The following is a 15,316-nucleotide window of genomic DNA, read 5'->3' as shown; positions in this document are numbered from 1 at the left end:
CCAGGGTTAGTCAGGGAAAGGGAAGTTTAACAGAGCAGAAGAGTAAGATAAGGAGTGTACCTGCCTCAACTCCTTGAGATGTAACTGGAGTCTGCTGTTCAGGTGCAGAAAGGACAGCAACTTGGCAACAGAGAAAATATACTTCATTTCTTGCTCGAATCAGTTTGAACTTTAAAGATATTGCAAGTTGAATTGTGATGGCTAGGACAGGTCATGATTTAGATTAGGTTGGATTTGTGTGATGACCCCTTTTGTTTCACCTCTATAATGAAGGTCACTTGCACCCTAAGTGATTAAATAGTAAAAGCTAAGTCACTGTTAAAGTTTTTACATTATCAGTGGGTTTTAGGGCATTTTACCTTAAGTAACACCTTTCTTTTGAAGTGTGTGGCATGTTCTAATAGTCCGTGTAGGTGCAGAATAGGCAGGAAATTATTCTGAAATGTAGAGGATTTTGAATGTCAGAGGGTCCTAGGTTGATTGACTTGCCTGGCATGCATTAAAAGTGTGTTCTAACAGAGAAATGGGTGGTTTCATATCAAAAGTAGTGTAACATTCCAAAATGTTATGAATCGATTTCAGATAAATAGCACAGTAATCCTTCCATATTTATGAAGTGTAATTTGGGTTTGTATGTCTGAAAAGAAGCAACACAAGTAATGATTAATTTCACTTTTGAAAAAACTGTTTTGAACTGCATATACTGCTTGCCAGTTAAGTTCCTAATCATGCATTGCATTGGCAACGTGATTTTCACTTTTTTGATATTCCCTGGAAATATTAATGTAGTAGGTTGAAAATTCTAACTTTTGGAAAATTCAGAATCATAAAGGCTGTAGTGAAAACAGTAGACCTTACCGGGAGTTTTACAACAACAGAATAAATGCATTTATGTGATATTAGCCTAAGACAGGGCATCAATAAACAAATGTTCGAGTTCAGCACTATGCACGTTCTGTTTAGTAGACCTTTTGTTAGTGAAACAAATCTTAAAGTTATCCCAAATGCCATTCTGGTAGAGTGGTAGAGGTCGTTTTGCAAGTTCCTCCAGTACCCATCTTCAAGTGACGCAGGCTGTATATATCACATCCTCCAGTGTCACACAAAAAGCATACACAGAGAATTTATTCTCAATGTATCCATATGTGTGAAGAAATGACCAACTACGGTTTTTTTATCACCTGACAGCTAAAATTACAGCATGTTCAGCCAGTGCAACAAATAGCGTGGGAGGCTCCTTCCATTCAGCACAAGATTTAAATTAATCTGCCTCTGAGGGTATTTTTCATTAGTCTGGCTGATACAGACTGAAGAAGGACGTGATTCCTTTTCCTCCTTCTGTCTGAAGATTGTAAGCTTCAGAAGAGGTGTGGTAAGTTATTTTAGGAAAATAGCATCTTATGGTTTAAGAACAAATTCCAAAGTGAAAGTATAATATTGTGGTTAGGTTACCAAAATATGAAACACCTGTACCTTGCTATTTACATGTTGTCCTACAATTGTGCTGTATAAACTGTTGAATCTCTCTTAAAGTGCACTTTCTTACACTGTAAATTAGATAACTAACATACAAGAACATCAGAAAATCAAATTCTGCAGTTTGTGAACTCCAAGACCTTCAGTCTATGCTGTTGTGAAGGTCTGAGCAATATGTCTTAAGATCTCTGTAGTGGGCTTCTCTCACTGGGGCTAAAGCAGCAATGGTAATCCTTTTGAGATTAAATGGAAGGAGGTATCCCATACATTTTGCTAGAGGAACTGTTTGCTTACCAGAAGTGGAGTGTTAGAGCAACAGCATTCCAAGGTTTGCTCTTGGCTTTGGGGAAGAAGCAAAGTCTTGTGATCACAGCAGAGGCTGCAAGGGATGAGTCATGTGTATAGATTTGACACTCTTGCGGGTGAGCATGGTTTAGCCAGTGGCTCTGAAATGTGAGATTTGTCTACAGTGGTTGTCGGGCAGAAGCTTAAACTTCTGTTCATGTGTTTCACCCAGTCATCCATATGGAACAGCAGTGAATGCCTTTGGAGTCCTTGCATTCTGGTCAAGTTCCTTCTACCCCTTGTAGCCTAGGGGTCTGTAGCTCTTCTGTAGACAGTTTGCACAGCGAGCTGCAGATAGCCAGTGCCTAGATCTCTGCTGCTTTCGTGCATAGTTTGTTGTCAAGAAGTGAGATGGAGTTTGATAGCTTGTTGTTTGATTCTAAACCTGTCATTTTCCTCAATGGTTATTCCAAACTGCCAGCACAGGTGTTACCTCTGCTATAGGCTGGCTCCCACTTCCATCATATCTATATATACCATAATGGGGTAGTTTGCCTTGGTTTTTCTGCTTTTTCTTGGTGCATAATTGTGTTCTGATAAATTATCTGTGTTTATCTTTCTTTCAAGCATCAGGAATCACTACAAACACTCTGATGCACTTAACATCTTGGAGGGTTCTCATTTTTATCTACTCAAGTTTTTCTTAGGTTTACAAGATAAAACTGACCATTACGTTTTGGTCTAGTGGAACTTTTCACTGTGGTTATCAGCAACTGATGGAAAAATTTTTATTTCCTGTGTTCCGTGTGAAGTATTCACTTTCAAAGGTTCTCTGGGCATTTTCACTTGACCAGTTCCTTTCCCAGTGCAGAGGCCTATAGCATCCTTTGTCATTCCATTTCCTTACCTATGGTACATTGTATTCTGGAGACATATTTTTTTTCTCTTTTCTACTAAAAGTCTCAAACATATTTTTTTTTTCCTTTCTACTAAAAGTCTCAAACATTTAATTTTTTTTCTACTAAAAGTCTGAGGTTTGTTATTGGGCATTTTGGGGGGAAGCAGAAGAGGGTAGGGCTCTTCCAGCATACAGTAGAAAGAAAGGATTTATTTTTTAACTTTTTTGAATTTAACAGCTATTCCATAGTTGCCTGCTATGGTAGTGTACTTGAACTCAGTGACCGAAGTGTTTCTTTCCAGTCTACACTTTCTATCTCTTCTTTCTAAACCCAAGAATCAGTGCTTGCGTTGCTAGTGTAGCAGAATACCTAACCTGTTCCAACCAAAATGCGAAATAGCTCACAAAATCCTGTGTCTCTAACAGCTTTGGGTTTTCGGGTTGTCTTTTTTTAATGTCTGCTCAGCTGGCTGGAGGCTAAGTACCTGTGACAGGATACAGAGAGCCTACTTGTTTTCTCCAAACAAGGCAGTTAGCTCCCAGTATAGATTTAGCACAGATGCACAGGGTGAAATAATAAGGCCAGTCTGGTTGTCAGAAAGCAAGCAGGAAACTAGAAAAACTGCTTCTTCTTAGTCAGAGGGAAGAGTGCAGGATTTCACAATGGGGTGCTTAGGCAGGTTTCTAGCCTAAGGTGTGTGGTCGTTCCGTATATTTCCATACATCAGCTGGTTTGGTTTTGGCTCCCTTGCCATGAGTAATTCACACTAGAGGATGTTAGAAAGTAAGCCTTGCTGCAGAAAATTGCCGACTGCAGTATCATTGCTCTCTATTGAAAAGCCAGTTGTTTTATCTATGTCATTTATTCTTTGAGCAGCTGTATTTCTGGATTCAGTTCTGGACTTCAGTTGCCATGAACTCGTAGTTCTAGATAATGTTATGAGAAATTAACCACATAAAGAACTGAAACAAATGTTTGTGTGCTAAAGCATCAGAAATTGAATTAAAGCAACTATTGTGGAGTGGCAAGAACTCTACTGTAGTTAGTTATTCAACAGTTGATTTAGGTGTTCCTCCCTGAGAGTTCATTTTCATATACAGCTCAGTTTTATTTGTTTACAAAGTAAACTCCATTGGTCATAAGGTGCTATTTATTAGTACTACTGTAGCAGCCCAAAGTTTTCTATTTGATGCTAAACCTGTGATCAGAAGTTTTTCACGGTATGCATAGTACACACCACACATCTCTTCCAGAAGAGCTGTCCCCAAGTTCCGTGTCCCCAAGGCCTTCTGTACACATGCAAGTTTACCAAAACAGCTATTCCTGAATAATGATATCAGAATGAACACTTGTATTCCAGAATTGGACTCACTGACATGAGTTCCACATACAGGCTTATTTTAAACAAAAATTCACCTACCGTGACATAGTCCAGCGAAAACCAAAGAACGTTGTCAGGGTGCGTATTTCAGGCATGTTCTTGCAGCTTTTTACCACATGGTACACAAGGCAAAGGAAGACATGGTCGCTGCTTTGAACTTTTGTTCCCTGGGGCTGTCAGTCTTTTCCTTTCCCCATCAATAGATTCACTGGTGATTTATGAAGGGAAAAAAAAATAAAGGAAAAACTACCAGAGTGCAAGCCTAGAAAAATCTTTTAGAAAAGTATATGTTGTAAAAAAGCAGTTAAGTGGAAAACATAAAGTGTGAGGGTTTTCTGTTTTTTCTGACATTGAGTCATGATTGTGATGCTAAGCCAAAATTGAAGAAGAACCCCATAATTTCCATTTATTTCTGCAAACATTATGGTAAAACCACGGCATTCTCATGACAATACTAACCATTGAAATGCTACTATTCTTGAGTTTTGTCCAGACCTTATCATTCTCCTGTCACATGCAAACAATCATATTTAATCGATTCCGTATTTATGAGAGCTATTTTTAGATGAAACACAGGAAAACTCTCTAGACTATGTTTTGCTGTTTGAAGTAGCCACCCAGTCTTGCTTAAGCATTCACAATGCTGAGTTGCTTGGTTTTGGAAAGCTTGACATCAGGGGCTATAAAGGAGGTCTGCCTTTCAGAGTGCTCCCTTACACCATTTCTGAAGCTATAGTGAATGAAATACATGTAAGTGTGTGCTCAGCCATACAGGAATCAAAAAAAATCACAAAACCTGTGCTGTGATGTCAGATGTGCTCAAAGTATTCTGAAGTGTTCTGCCTATTAATCTTGTTATCACCCAGAGAATGGATCTTACACTGTATAATCCTATTTGGAAAACTGTCTTAATATACTGTATTATAAACTGTCTTTGTGAAAAAAAAAAAAAAAAAAAAAGCCCAAAGACAAAACCTATATTTGAATAGTTAATTTAATTCTCAAATAATCAAATCAAATAATTCTCAAATATCATCTGATAGTATTCTCAAGAATACTATCAGATGGGCTGTGCGTGAAAGTAGGAATGAAATTAACCCAGATGTGGCATGTTTAAGTTCAACTTTATTTGTACCCTGACTTGATTTATTTTTACTTGATCTTTACAACTGAGTAATTCCTTTTCTCATCCCATCTGCGGTGTGCCTTGCTTGCAGCAGAGTTTGTTTTGCTGATGGACATAAATATTTGAATGTGTCTGTGAGGGGGGTTCGGTGGCTCAGGGAATTGGTAATAGACTATAGAGCATTTCACCTCAAAGGTCACTAGTTCACATCCGTATCAGGTCAATAATGGCAGAAAGTCATTATGCATCTGGCTGGCATCTGCTTGGTGGCCATTGCCAAATCGTTTAATAATCTCAGTCCAATTCCATGTGGCCAGGTGCTTTCTGTTCTCTCCAAAGCAACAGCCTCCTCGGCCAGTCTCTTGCTACCTGCTCCCGAGGAGGGATCCCAATCCCCTTCTTTTGAAGGACTTCTCCATCCCCCAGGCACTGCAGAGCGGGCTCAGCCAGGGTCTGCTGCTCACCAGCACCCCCACACACACACCCTGACGGAGGAGGGGGACTACCTCTGTCGCCCCCTCCGCATTGACATTCCTCGGGGGTGGGGGGTGGGGGGGGCGGGTAGGGCTCGCAGCGACGGCGGCAGGAGCGGACACCGGCCCCTCCGCGCCTCCCCCCCCACCCCCGCCCTCGCCCCGCGGGCGCCCCCTGCGGCCCCTCTTGGCGGCTGCGGCCGCCGTTCTACCCGCGGGGCTCTCGCCCTCCTCCCTCCGGTCCTTTCCTTACGAGGGAAGCCAGCCCTGGGCGGGAGGGGGGAGGTGGGTGTCTCCGTGGGCGCGCAGCGGGGCTGGCCCCTTCACCTGACAGCGCTGGCCGCGGGGCTGAGCCGCCTGCGCCGGGATCCCGCCGGCTGCCCGGGGCGCGGAGGGGGCTCAGCCGGAGGTCCGGGCTTTGGAGAGCGGGATCTCCTCCCTCGGCCCCCTCCCGACCCGTGGGCTTCGCCACCGCCGGCCCGACGCGGCCCTTTCTGCTCCGCAGCCCTTGCCTGACCCTGGGGGCGTGCTGTCAGCGAGAGCCGGCGTGGGGGAAACAGCTTTTTTTTTGGTCAGATTTACCCGCTCTCGCCACGCTTTGCTTGCTTTCTAATTTCGGGGAAGGAGAATGGAGGGGAGGGAACTGCCTGGATTCAGTTCAGGAAACGCTCGGGAGGTGGCGAGTGCCGCCAGGCCGGCCCTTCGCCTCGCCGCTGCCCGGGGAGGCCCGGGATGAGGCGCCGCTCTGCCCGGGGCCGCCTGGTCGTGCGGGTCTCGGAGGGGGTGTGTGTGGGGGGGGTGGTGGGGTAGGCAGACCTGCCCCAGGCGGGTTCTCGCTGGGGTACCACGTCTGAACCACGTGTGTAGAAATAGGTCCGTGCATTGTGTAGAGCCTTCCTCCATCCCTCCTCCTCCCCCTCTTCTCCTCTTCGAGGGAAACTAAATCCAAACGGTGAGATGTAGGAGAGCGCGAATCCCCGTGAATCCCATCTGAATAAATGTCTATATTAATGAATTATTAACTCAGCCGCTCATGACCTTAAAACTGGAATGAGGAGACGCCTAGGGCAAGAAGGAAAGCTGCTGAATCCTTTATCGGACTCCTGTCAGAGGTAACCGACCATTTGTCTTCCCCAGATCAGGAGAATTAATTAATATGAAAGGCAAACTTTTTAATTGTGTGTCAAACGAAATCAGATAGGGTGTCCCCGATTCAATCCCTTCCTAGGAGGGGTTTAGCTCCCTTTTCTAGCCCCAGCCTAAAATAAAACCTTCGAGTTCCCAAAGAGACGGGCACCTTCCTAAGGGTTATTTACAAAACAAACAAACAAACAAAAACCAAACAAAGAAAAGAAAAGGGAAAAAAAATTGCAGGGAAAATGATGAATTTGGGTAGTTAATTTATCGATCTTGGCTCCTCTTCCCGCTTGTTTTATTTTAGAGGTCATTAATCAATGAAGAAAAACACCACCGTGTTCCCCCTTTGCATTTAATACACTTACCCTCCTTATTTATTTCTTTTGAACAAATTCCTAGCAAATATTCACCAATCGATTCGTAGGCGATGGATTTTTATAAAGGTTTGATCGCTTTCTAAATGGTCAATGTGATTTGTTTCAGCGCTCGTCCTCTAAATAATGAAAAAGCCTGAGAGAAGGGGAAGGAGGAGGCAGTAGTTAAAAACTCCTTTCTTTTTTTCCGCATCTTTACACACAGAAGTCGCATCCAGGGGGAAAAATTAAAACAGTAATACTAATTTAAAAAAACCACAAGCAAACAACCAAGATATGGTAATAAATAGACGGCGGACAAACTCGGGGGAGACAAAAGGGACGCGCACACACCGCTCTGCCTGGGGAAGCGAGAGCAGAGGTCAGGGTTGGCTACAGCCATCCCGGGGAGGGGCAGGCTCCGGGGCTGGCAGCCCCGCTCGCAGATCTGCTCATCCTGCTCTTTCCGAGGAGGCGAAGGGGCCGGGAGCGGTGGTGTTTTGGAGAGGCTGGGACCGGAGCCGTTTTCTATCCTGACCGGGCACGGCGCTGCCTTCCCCGCCAGCCCGCCGGCCGGGGAGCCCCGCTCTCCCCGCTCGCCGCTCGGCACCGCAGCTGCCCCGCCGCTCGCTGGGCTTCCCCGCCGTCGCTCTCCGCCTTTCCCGGCGCGGGTCGAGTGAACCCGGCGCAGCGGGGGTGCTTGTCGTTAAGGAGAAAAAAAAAAAAAAAAACAACAAAACCACCAAAAAAAACCCCCAGACAACCAAAAAGCCGAAGGACGAGGCTCCTTGGGTCGGCCGGACCCCCGCCGGGGTGACGGGTAGCGCCGGACGGTGCTGCCGGGCCGCAGCCCCCCGGACCTGCGGGCAGAGCTGCGAGGACCAGCTCCCTCCCACCCGCTGCCCGCCGCCCGCCTCGCCGTCTCCCTCTGCCCGCCCGGCCCTGAGGACGGGCGAAGGCGGCCAGCCTTGTACTCCTTTCTTCCCCTGTCCTCCGGTTAGGCTGAGTCCCAAAGTGCCAGGGGGTCTATAAATTTCATTCTGACACCCTCATAGCTCGAAGCGCTACTTTTCAAGCTGTAAAAAAATCCCACAGTAGCAGATTAAAGTCCTCCTAATATGAACCCGCATGGAATATTTCTGTTAACAACTCAAGGCAAGTGCAGATATTGACAATGTACTTAAGCCCATTAGCAAGGAGCTTTGCCCCACTTCATCACGTTTTTCTAGCGTGAAACGAATTTTTAGAGATTGCTGCCTCTAACAGCGATCCAGTATTTTTAAAAGATGTCCGGTAAGGAAAACAATAACGCAGAAGTGCACATTTAAAAAAAAAAAAAAAAAAAAAAAGAGTCGGAAAGGGCGATATAAAATCGTGACCAGGAGGGAGGTGGCCAAGGACGAGACACTGTGTTAATACAGTGAAAATAGAGGAAAGTAAGCGCGCCCATTCGCAGATGAGTGTAGCCAACAATGCGCGGTGCGCACGATGGCTGGTGTGCGGACAGGCTCCCGCCACGCACCTCCGTCCCTCAGCTGAGCGGCAGCGTTTCAGAACTTCAGAAAGTGGATTAACAGAGCGAGAGGGCTGAAAATTCATTGTATGTTGCAGAATGGAATTGATCGAAGACATAAAGAAGATTTCTATAGCCAACTTTATAACCCATAAAAATCGGGGGCTTTTCCTATTCGTGTTTGCCTTTAACTTAGGTGTTATCAATCTATACAGCACATGACGGATGACCTTGTCAAAATCACGCCAGTCAAAACATTTTTTTGCCCCAGCCCTGTTCAAATTTGTGTTAAAATGTCCTGCCTTAGACACAGACAAAGTCTAAACAGCAGCAGCTTTCCCAGGGTCTGCGAGAATGAAGGGTGGGAAAGAAAGAAACTAGAAACAGGGTGGGGGGGAATGGCGAAAACAGTTTACACACGGACACGTTATGTTTGTCAGCAAGCGTGCGTTGAGTGGCAGCGTGACACCTGACAATGGGGGCTTTTCTGGCACTAGAGAGATGTTTTGGTGGCACAAACACTTCTTGTAAGTGTTTTGTCTTAAATGTATGGCATACCACATACATGCGCTATACGTAAGAGATTATAGTTCTCGTCTAGTTTTTCATGCGGTGTAGGAAAGAAACCGAAAAAAAACTGTTAAAATACTCACTGATATGTGAGCTCAACAACTGAGTAGCGGGGCAGAAAAAGCCATCTTTTAAGCAAACTGGGGAGAGAAAGTCGCTAGAGACGAGAAGTTTTTCGCCACAGGTTGCATCTCCGTTTGCATAGCTCTTGCTCTGTGCTGTAACCGAGTACAGAGAGAGCAGGAGAGAAACGTGCTGGCGCTGAAGGGGACAAGGTCTGGGGAGGGAGAAATTCTGGGGCGGTGTGTGGACCTCTCATCGGTGTGTGGACCTCCTGGGGCAGGTCTCAGGTAGCCAAGGTGACCGGGAGGCAGGTCATCCCAGGAGACACACGTGAAGTAGGTGGAAGAGTATCAGGAGAGTGAAACGGGCCGGGAAGGTCTCTAAAATCCACCCCCGAGGGTCAAAAGGCAAGTGAGGCAAGGCTGTGGCTGCCGGAAGCCTGGCAGGGTGCGAGTCGCTCGCTGGCTCCTGCCACCGACCCGGCGCTGGGGACCGGGCAGCGACGCGGCTCCTGCTCGGGGCTACACCGGGCCATTGCTCCCCTTCCTCAGGGCAAGAGCCCGGCTCTTCCTGGCGCTGGGTAGGAGGTGGGAGGTGCGGGGGGGAGATGGGGGGGAGGGAGGGACGGAGGAGGGGAAGGCAAGAAAAGGACACCTTTAAAAGTTGAGCAAGGAACAAAGTGGGGGAAGTTGCCAAAAAAAAAAGGGCTCTGCGTTCAGGCTCGCTGGTGACTTCCCGCTCCCTCCCCTCCCTCTCGCACACACACACACCACACACACACACACACACACTTGTATTTTGCGCTGTCGTAAAACCCACGTGTCTAGCCCGGAGGCTGCCAGAGCCCAGCCAAGAGCCCGGGCGCGACTGCGATGCGCAGCCACGGCAGAGGGAGCCCGGCGGCTCACAGCTAGCCGGCCCACCGGTCCCCGGCACCTGGAAGAGGGTCACCCCGCTTCCCCCTGGACAAAGACCAGAAAAGTCTCTCCTCTCGACCCCTCTCCGCCTCCAAGGCTGCCGGGGCTGCCGACACCTTCGCACGCCAACCGCGCAGCAGCCGCTCCGGCGCACCCCGCTCAGGTAAGGCAGCTCCGGGCCGGGGGGCCTGGCACAGCCCAGCCAGGGCCTGAGGGGGGTACCTTCGCCCGGGGCTGGGGGTGCTGCCGGGCCGCGTCCTCCTTCTGCAAACGCTGGAGCGGCCGGAAAGAAAAAAATCTCTCGCGTGTGTGCGTGGGGCTGAAGTTTCCTCCTCCTTCTCCTCCTCCTTGTTGTCAACTTTGGGAGTCGCTTGCTCCCGCGGAGGGAGAGAAGGGAATTGAAAGAGAAAGACATCGCCTGCGCTGGCGACGGGTCGAGCTGCGGGCCCCCCGGGGCGGCTGGGTCTCCGACCGCTGGCGTGAGGGGCGGCCCGCCGCCGCTTCCCTCCTGCCCGCTGTCCGGGAGAGGCTGCGGGGCAAAGCCTTGTCGCCCCGGGCCAGCGCTCTTCTCGCCTGTCCGCCCTGGGGCTTTTCGGGCCGAGGTTTTTTCTTCTGCCGAGCCTGGCAGGGGCAGGGAAGCGGGGCGGGGACGGTCCCGCCGCCGACCGCGGGACCGCGAGACCGCCGGCGCGGGGACCCCACGCGTGGCCGTCGTGTCCGAGCGTGGAGAGCGCCGCGGGGCCGGGGGCGGCCCGGCTGGGGCGGGGCGGGGGTCTCACGTCTGCTGTCCCCCTTCCTTTCCGCTCCACAGACAGCGCGATGCTGAAGCCCGGCGACCCCGGCGGATCCGCGTTCCTGAAGGTGGATCCCGCCTATCTGCAGCACTGGCAGCAGCTTTTCCCGCAAAGCAGCCAGCTCAAGAGCAGCGGGGCCCTCGCCCAGCTCCAGCCGCCCGAGAGAGCCGAGCCCCCGGCCGACAGCCTCCGCCAGCGGCCGGCCTCCCTCTCCTCCGCCTCCTCCTCTTCTTCCTCCTCCACTCCGTCTTCCTCGTCCACCTCCTCCTGCGTGGCCGCGGCAGCCGCTTCCCTGGCCGGCCTGACCTCCCTGCCTGTGACCCAGCTCCCGGTCTTCGGACCGCTGCAGACCTCCGAGCCCCCGGCCGGGGGAGCGCCCGCTCCCCTGCAGGGCAAGGACTTGTGCCCGGCCGGCAGCGGTGGCAGCAAATGCGTCGAGCGCGCTGCCGCCCGGTTCCGGTGCACGGCCGAGGAGCTGGACTACTACCTGTACGGCCAGCAGCGCATGGAGATCATCCCCTTGAACCAGCACACCAGTGACCCCAACAACCGTACGTATCGTGCCTCTTTCTCGCAGTCTCCGACCCCCTCCCCATCCTCCGCCTCTCCCCGCAATCGGGACAGCGTCGGGACGCCCCGAGTTGGGGACCGCAGTCAGTGTCTGCACCTCTTTCTGAACGAGAGCATCCTCCGTTCTGGCCTTCCCTCCCTTGAGCTGCTTTTAAGTTGTTCCTAGTGCTTTTGGGAGGCGGGCGGTAACCCCTCGGTAGCTCGGTAACCCCTTCTCTTGTCCGAGATCCAGGTCCTTCCCTGGAAGGCACACTTCCCCGGGAAGGCTGCTGTAGAGGTAGGTTTCTCTCGGAGGGCTGCTTAGGAAAATGGTTCATAAACGGTTCAGAGCAACTTGCTATAGAACTGGTCCTCTCTCGCCTTGCTTGTCTGACTCCATTCCTGCCTGGGAAGCCCGGGCTTCGCTGAATACCCAGAAATCAATTACTTCTCCGAGCTAGGCAGGGGAAAAGTTGCAGTTTTCATCAGATGGACTACGGCAAAGTTTTTCTCCTTCTTATCTCGGAGTATCATTTTCCTTTCAGACCTCGTTAACACCTCGCTGGTTTTAGTTTTCACCCCTACGGAAAGCATGACAGGATCATTTAATAAGAAAAGCTCGTTTCCTAGACGAAAAAGGTCGTCTGCCTGAACGTCAGAATTCTTTTAGGACTTGGTGGTTAGAAAGCGTTTAATACTGCTGTTGCCAGTTATAGAGTTTGGTGGTTTTTTTTTTTCTTTTGGGAGGTGGGCGCCCCTGTTATTAAACATCCGTATTGACTAGAGGTTTGTGATTTTAGAAACTGGTTCTGTCTGTCTTCTGTTCCCATATCTGTCGATACTACGCAACTGAGGAAATTCACGGGGTGAAAATAAGTAGACAAACTACATTAATTGATCAGATTTATTACTAACATTCAGAGCACACTGATCAGTCCCTGTTAAAACACTGCAATATGGCTTCAGCACTTTTCCCCATTGCTTCAAACACCCTCTCTTATCCTAAAGTACCTTAAAATTCTTTATTTATGTTGTGGTCATCTCCCCCCCGTCCCCCCCTCCCCCGCCCCCGAAATGTCTATTTAAGGAAGGCTGTTGAACAGACAAACGATACCCCAAAGCAGCGATCCGTAAGCACATGTCCAAGCAAAAGGCGAATTCGTTTAATTTCATTTCAGATGCGGAGTTTGTTTGGAAAGTTTCCATGAAACTCTGATGTGTATTAACTGAACTGCGTGAATGCTAGAATAGTCTTAATCGTCATGCATAGGTCTCGAAGAGTGAGAAGAAAGTTGACTGTGAGTTTGGTGGACATTTCCCCCCCCCGCCCCCCTCCCTTCTTAACATTGCAAATCATTCTTTATTAGATAGCGACTTTGTTTTGAGCGACTTCCTCATGCTTAGTTTTACTCTGTAGTGAAACGTGTTAGTGTATTTTCTATTCTCGAGTGCAGAAAACGTGATCTCATAAATTACATGCCCTTAATGGAATCTGAAATGCACTTTTAATCGCCAACCGAACCGTTCAGACAATACATGTTTTCCTTCTCGGAGCAGCTCTGTAAATCTGCAAGATAAAGGTTTTAAAAAGAGAAAGGAAGATAAAAACCGATTTGGGGGGAGCATTTTTAAGGAGGGAGGGAAATAATAGCATGCTGCAGGGTCGCAGGCGAAGCCTGCATAGTTTCTTCCCAACGGCGATATTAAAGGTGGATTTGAGAGAGCAAAGGGCTCGGTGGCAGAAAGGACGCGTGTGAATCGCGTCCGGCTGGGACGGGGCAGCGCTCGCCGTCTGAAGGACAGGGCGGGGGGCTTCCAGCAAGGTCTTTTTTTTTTTTTTTTTTCCTGCAGCGAGATCTAAAAAGTCTCATCACTGAACTGGTTTACAAGGGGACTTTCCCTCCAAAGGTTATTAGTTGTCTCTGAGCAAAACTTTTAACCCTAGTGTTTCAGCCTGCTGGAACCAGGTGCGTTTGCATTGGGCAACTTTGTTCTTAAAAACAAAGAAAAAAAAAAAAAGAGAGAAAGCCGGACGCTGTAAGCGAGGAAGGAGTACGGGAATTGCAGTCCGTGCCGTGCCACGCACTCCACTCGCTAGCCTGACCAGAGGCGCAACGACGTGAAGTCGCAGGGCACCGGCCTGACTAACGCTGCGCGGTCCCCAGTGCCTCGGGGGTCACGTAAGGAGTCCGTGGGCAGGCGGGATTTTCAGCCCCGGAGGTGCCCCTTCGAGGGAAAGGAGGTCGGGGTTATGGCTGAGGTGAGGCGCGACCGACCTCGGTTTGAGTTCCGCTTGCTTGCTGCACTTCTAGCCCCGGCCGAAACTCGGAGGTGGATAAGCGGGCGCCTTGAGGGGTGTGCGTATGTGTGTGTGTGTGGTGTGTGTGTGTGGGGGGGGTGCGTGCGTCTCCCCAGCCGGGCGGGGACAGAGACACGCGGGGTCCGATCCCTTCCCGGCCGCGGGGTGCCAGGGCCGCCGCCTCGGCCTTGCTGGCTGGAGCCTGCCCGTTTGGGATTGGCGGCAGGCCCCTGCCTGCTGCTCGGGTTTTAACTTTAGACGTACCCCCTTCGCGAACCGGGTGCCTCGTTTCCCCTTCTTTTTCAAATGCCACCCTTCCCCGTGCATCCTCTTCTTCTCCGGGGCAAACCGCGTCCCCCGCCGTCTCCCCCGGCAGGATCCACCCCCGGGCTGACCCGCTCGGGAGAAGCGCCTGCAAACTTCTCCGGTGCCCCGGAGAGCGGCCGCCCCAGAGCCGCGGGGCAGCGGGGAGGCTCCCGCGGGGGCGGCGTCGTCCCTGCCTCCGCGCTGGGAAAGCCCGAGGCGCTCCCGGGCTGTCCGCCACCCCGCCGGGCCCGGCTCCCCAGCGCCCGGCCCGGCCCGGCGCCGGGCGGCCGCCGTGGGAAGATGGATGGGCGGCGGTTTCCCCATAGACACACGACTTGATCGTCGAATATCAATGAATATGGCACGGTCTTGGGCGAGGGAGGGGGGCGGAAGCCGCCAAGGAGCTGTGGGTTAAGTGTCTGTATGTAATTGTTTTAAATTTAAAGGGGTTTAGTTAGGGGAAGAAAAAAAAAAAAAAGAAAAAAAAAAAAAACCAACCAAGAAACAACCCTAATTAGGGCCCTGCAGCCTTTACTCCCAGGGAAGTAAAGGGGATTATGTTAAAATCCTGATAATGTGGCAGGCGGCTGGGGACCGTTTTTTCTTTCCAGCTCTGAATCTGGAAGGATGAGGGTATTTCTGGGCGCTGGGGGAGGGGGGCGGCGAGGAGGAGATCTGCTAGGGCGAGTCTGGGGGGGTGCGGGGCCGGCTTGCTCCCTTGTAGACTTGTCCCTCGCTGCTGGGGAGAGGCTTTCGCAGCGAGAAGTCTGCGACTCTTCTACCTGCAGCGGAAAGCGCCGGCCTGCCACTGTAATAAATATGCTGTGTAAAACTAAAGTGTCACGCAAGCAAACAGTTTGCACGCCTCTTCCCATTCAATTTACGGGGAGACAGTGTATATATAACATGCTGTGACGTAGATCGGTGTGGGGAATATTTGGGTTTTTTTTTCTGTAGACTGCTGGTAACCTGTATGATTTAGCTATTTTACATCATTAGTTACCCAGCACCCTTAAACAGAGCAGATAGCCATATATTAGATTGAGGTTAGAGAAGGTGGTGACTGTTTATTTAGGGTGATAAAATGGTCCATCAGCAGTAATCTCCATCGATATGTGCCACCAGGAGATGAAGGATGAGGGGACAAGCCACAATTAATTGCCCTATAGTTTTAT

The 15,316-nt window shown here is 50.0% G+C and overlaps 1 protein-coding gene across 1 annotated transcript in view; it reads left to right on the top strand.

Moving 5' to 3' along the window:
* The first annotated feature begins 11,012 nt into the window (after positions 1-11,012).
* PRDM6 (PR/SET domain 6) overlaps positions 11,013-15,316 on the top strand; it is a 75,620-nt gene continuing 71,316 nt past the window's right edge. The window contains exon 1 of the mRNA XM_074166708.1: positions 11,013-11,538. Coding sequence (XP_074022809.1) covers positions 11,013-11,538 — 526 coding nt within the window. The remainder of the gene's footprint in view (positions 11,539-15,316) is intronic.

The sequence above is a fragment of the Numenius arquata genome, chromosome Z (assembly GCF_964106895.1).
Source record: "Numenius arquata chromosome Z, bNumArq3.hap1.1, whole genome shotgun sequence".
NCBI lineage: Eukaryota > Metazoa > Chordata > Aves > Charadriiformes > Scolopacidae > Numenius > Numenius arquata.
Note: the sequence above shows the minus strand (reverse complement) of the source record. Positions and strands in the feature narration are given on the sequence as shown.